This window comes from Aegilops tauschii, chromosome 5 (assembly GCF_002575655.3).
Source record: "Aegilops tauschii subsp. strangulata cultivar AL8/78 chromosome 5, Aet v6.0, whole genome shotgun sequence".
NCBI classification, from domain to species: domain Eukaryota; kingdom Viridiplantae; phylum Streptophyta; class Magnoliopsida; order Poales; family Poaceae; genus Aegilops; species Aegilops tauschii.
In genome coordinates this window covers 400,388,338-400,391,293 of record NC_053039.3, presented here as the reverse complement: position 1 = coordinate 400,391,293, position 2,956 = coordinate 400,388,338, and the positions used below count along the sequence as shown (strand labels likewise).

The 2,956-nt window shown below is 61.6% G+C and overlaps 1 protein-coding gene across 1 annotated transcript; it reads left to right on the top strand.

Annotated features, from left to right (window-relative positions):
- Positions 1–524: 524 nt before the first annotated feature.
- Positions 525–2,394, top strand: LOC109767443 (UDP-glucuronate 4-epimerase 6). Its single transcript, XM_020326199.4, has one exon. The coding sequence runs from the start codon at positions 637–639 to the stop codon at positions 2,080–2,082; it is 1,446 nt and encodes a 481-aa protein (XP_020181788.1). The 5' UTR covers positions 525–636; the 3' UTR covers positions 2,083–2,394.
- Positions 2,395–2,956: the final 562 nt, after the last annotated feature.

Sequence of the window (2,956 nt, the reverse complement as noted above, 5' to 3'; positions counted from 1 at the left end):
TGAATGAGGTGTATATGAACACGTTTTAGCGTGTTTATTCACTCATTCCACAGTCTATATGATTTATATTCAAATATTCAAAACACCTTACTTTTGTGAATAGAGGGAGTACACAGGGCCTCATTTTTTAAGCCCGAGGGTCTCCGCTCCAGAAAAATGTACTACTAGTATATGGCATGGCACCTAACAACACCCAAGTTTATCCTAAAAAACCCACCCGAGTTGGATTGGGCAGCCAGGACGAACCCACCAGTGTAGCGGCGTGACAACTGGGGCCCACATGTCATAAGCAAACAGAAACAAAGAGAGGCACTGCTGGGCTTTGCTGCGATCGTACCAGAATTTTCGCCCTAGTCATGTCTTGTGTGTTTACCCAATCGGAGACCGAGCGAGCGGGTTCGGAAGTGAGGCTCGGCTCAACCCAACTCAGCTCGGGTGGCATTCGAACCGAAACAAAAGAACCACCGCCGCGTGGGCCCACCTCGCGCCCCCTCTTTAAATCCGCCTCACTCCCCCGTGCTCCCTCCTCAGCTAGCCCGCCCGCACGCCTCTAGCCAACTCTCACACGCTCGCTCACTCCGACGCCGCGAGCTACCCGGCAAGCACGTACGTACGCTGCCAGCCAGCGCGAGCACAATGCCGTCCGACGCGGCGGCCAAGGGCGTGAAGCTGGAGCGGTACGCGAGCGGCGGCGCGCTGCTGCTGCGCCGGGTGGCCAGCGGCAAGTTCGTCTCCGCCTCCTCGCACCTGCTCTTCCGCGCCACCGTGCTCGCCACGCTCGCCCTCGTCTTCCTCTTCGCGCTCCACTACCCCTCCCTCCTCTCCCGCTCCTTCAGCCTCGCCTCCGACGGCTCCTCGTCCTCCGTGCCCGGCGCGTCGCGGTCGCACGCCTCGCACCGGAGCCTGCTCGCGTCCACGTCCGCGGCGGCCACGTACGGGAGCGAGCGGTGGCAGAAGGAGATACGCCGCAGCGCCAAGCCGGGCCGGGACGGGGGGCTGTCGGTGCTCGTCACGGGCGCCGGCGGGTTCGTCGGCGCGCACTGCTCGCTCGCGCTCAAGGCGCGCGGCGACGGCGTCGTCGGCCTCGACAACTTCAACTCCTACTACGACCCGGCGCTCAAGCGCGGGCGCCAGCAGCTCCTCGCCGACCGCGGCGTCGTCGTGCTCGACGCCGACATCAACGACGCGCTCCTGCTGGAAAAACTCTTCGAGGCGGTGCCCTTCACGCACGTGCTGCACCTGGCGGCGCAGGCCGGGGTGCGCTACGCCATGGAGGCGCCGCAGACGTACGTGGCGTCCAACGTGGCCGGGCTGGTGAGCGTGTTCGAGGCGGCCGCCAAGCGCGCCGACCCGCAGCCGGCCGTCGTCTGGGCCTCCTCCTCCTCCGTCTACGGGCTCAACACCGACGCGCCCTTCTCCGAGGACCACCGCACCGACCGCCCGGCGTCGCTCTACGCGGCCACCAAGAAGGCCGGCGAGGCCATCGCGCACGCATACAACCACATCTACGGCCTCTCCATCACCGGCCTCCGCTTCTTCACCGTGTACGGGCCCTGGGGCCGCCCCGACATGGCCTACTTCTCCTTCGCCCGCAGCATCGTGGCCGGCGAGCCCATCACGCTCTACGCCGACGCGCGCCGCGACTTCACCTACATCGACGACGTGGTCAAGGGCTGCGTCGGCGCGCTGGACACCGCCGGCAGGAGCACCGGGTCCGCCAGGTCCGGCAAGAAGAGCGGCCCCGCGCCGCTGCGCGTGTACAACCTGGGCAACACCTCCCCGGTGCCTGTGACCCGGATGGTGGCCATCCTGGAGAAGCTGCTGGGGAAGAAGGCGAACAAGCGCATCATCGCCATGCCCAGCAACGGCGACGTGCCCTTCACCCACGCCAACGTGAGCCACGCGGCGCACGACTTCGGGTACCGCCCCACCACCTCCCTCGACGCCGGCCTGCGCCACTTCGTGGACTGGTTCGTGCAGTACTACAAGCTCGACATCAAGATCGCCAAACCGTCCACCACCGGCAAGAAGCCGGCGGCGGCGACGAAGAAGAAGGCCTCCGCCACGTCGGCGTCGTCGTGAGCAGAGCACCCCGGGCCCAGCCGGCGAGAGATGGAGCACCGGCACCGACACCAAGTGTTTATTCCTTCCCTAGCTAATTCTTGGAGGCATCAACTTGTCTTTCTTGTCTGTAATAACCGTGTAAGTGTTGATCTTGAGGTGTTTTAGGTAGCAAATAATGGTGGGAATTGAACAGCAAGGGATAGGACCGCAAAAATGCAGATAACTATTAGTAGATGGGGGGTATAGTCACAGCAAACAGGGGAGCCTGGCCAGGACTGAAGAAAGATGAAGTCACTGGCTTCTTTTCCAATCAAAATCGTTTCTTTTCCACTTCCGTGGCATAATATTGTCACCTGTTTTGTTCTTGCTCGTGTGCTCTGCTCGCTCACGTGAACCATATCAAGACGCATGCGTTGCTGGACGGACCCGATCCCAAATCCAAATCCACATCAGACAGCTTTGCTCCAAGGATCGCAGTTCCACTTGCACGCTGTACGCTTCCCGAACCATGATCGCAGAGCTCCAAATCCAAGCTGTACTACTTCATCTCTTGGTACATTTTGGCACCAATAGTTCATGGTCCATGATCCATGGACCTTCACCACTACCTGTGGTAGAGGCGCTGGTTCATCGTCTGGTTCTGAGCTTGCTCTGATTGAACGGCGAGTCGCATTGCAGTTGGCGGGGGAGGCATTGATGGCGCTGGCTGTCGGTCGTTCGGCATGGTCCAGCCCGGCCGCCCAGCGTACGCGCTGCTCCTTTTAGCATCTTTTTAATGGCCACCGGCGCGCCATAGCATGAGGTGCGAATGAGATGAGATGAGGAGGATGCCGCCCCATTGGCTGTACGACTGCACGAGCGAGTTCGGCCACTGTTTGCGAGGTTTTGTGCT

Coding starts and splice junctions, on each gene's coding strand:
- LOC109767443 (XM_020326199.4), top strand. CDS start 637: ATGCCGTCCGACGCGGCGGCCAAGGGCGTGAAGCTGGAGCGGTACGCG.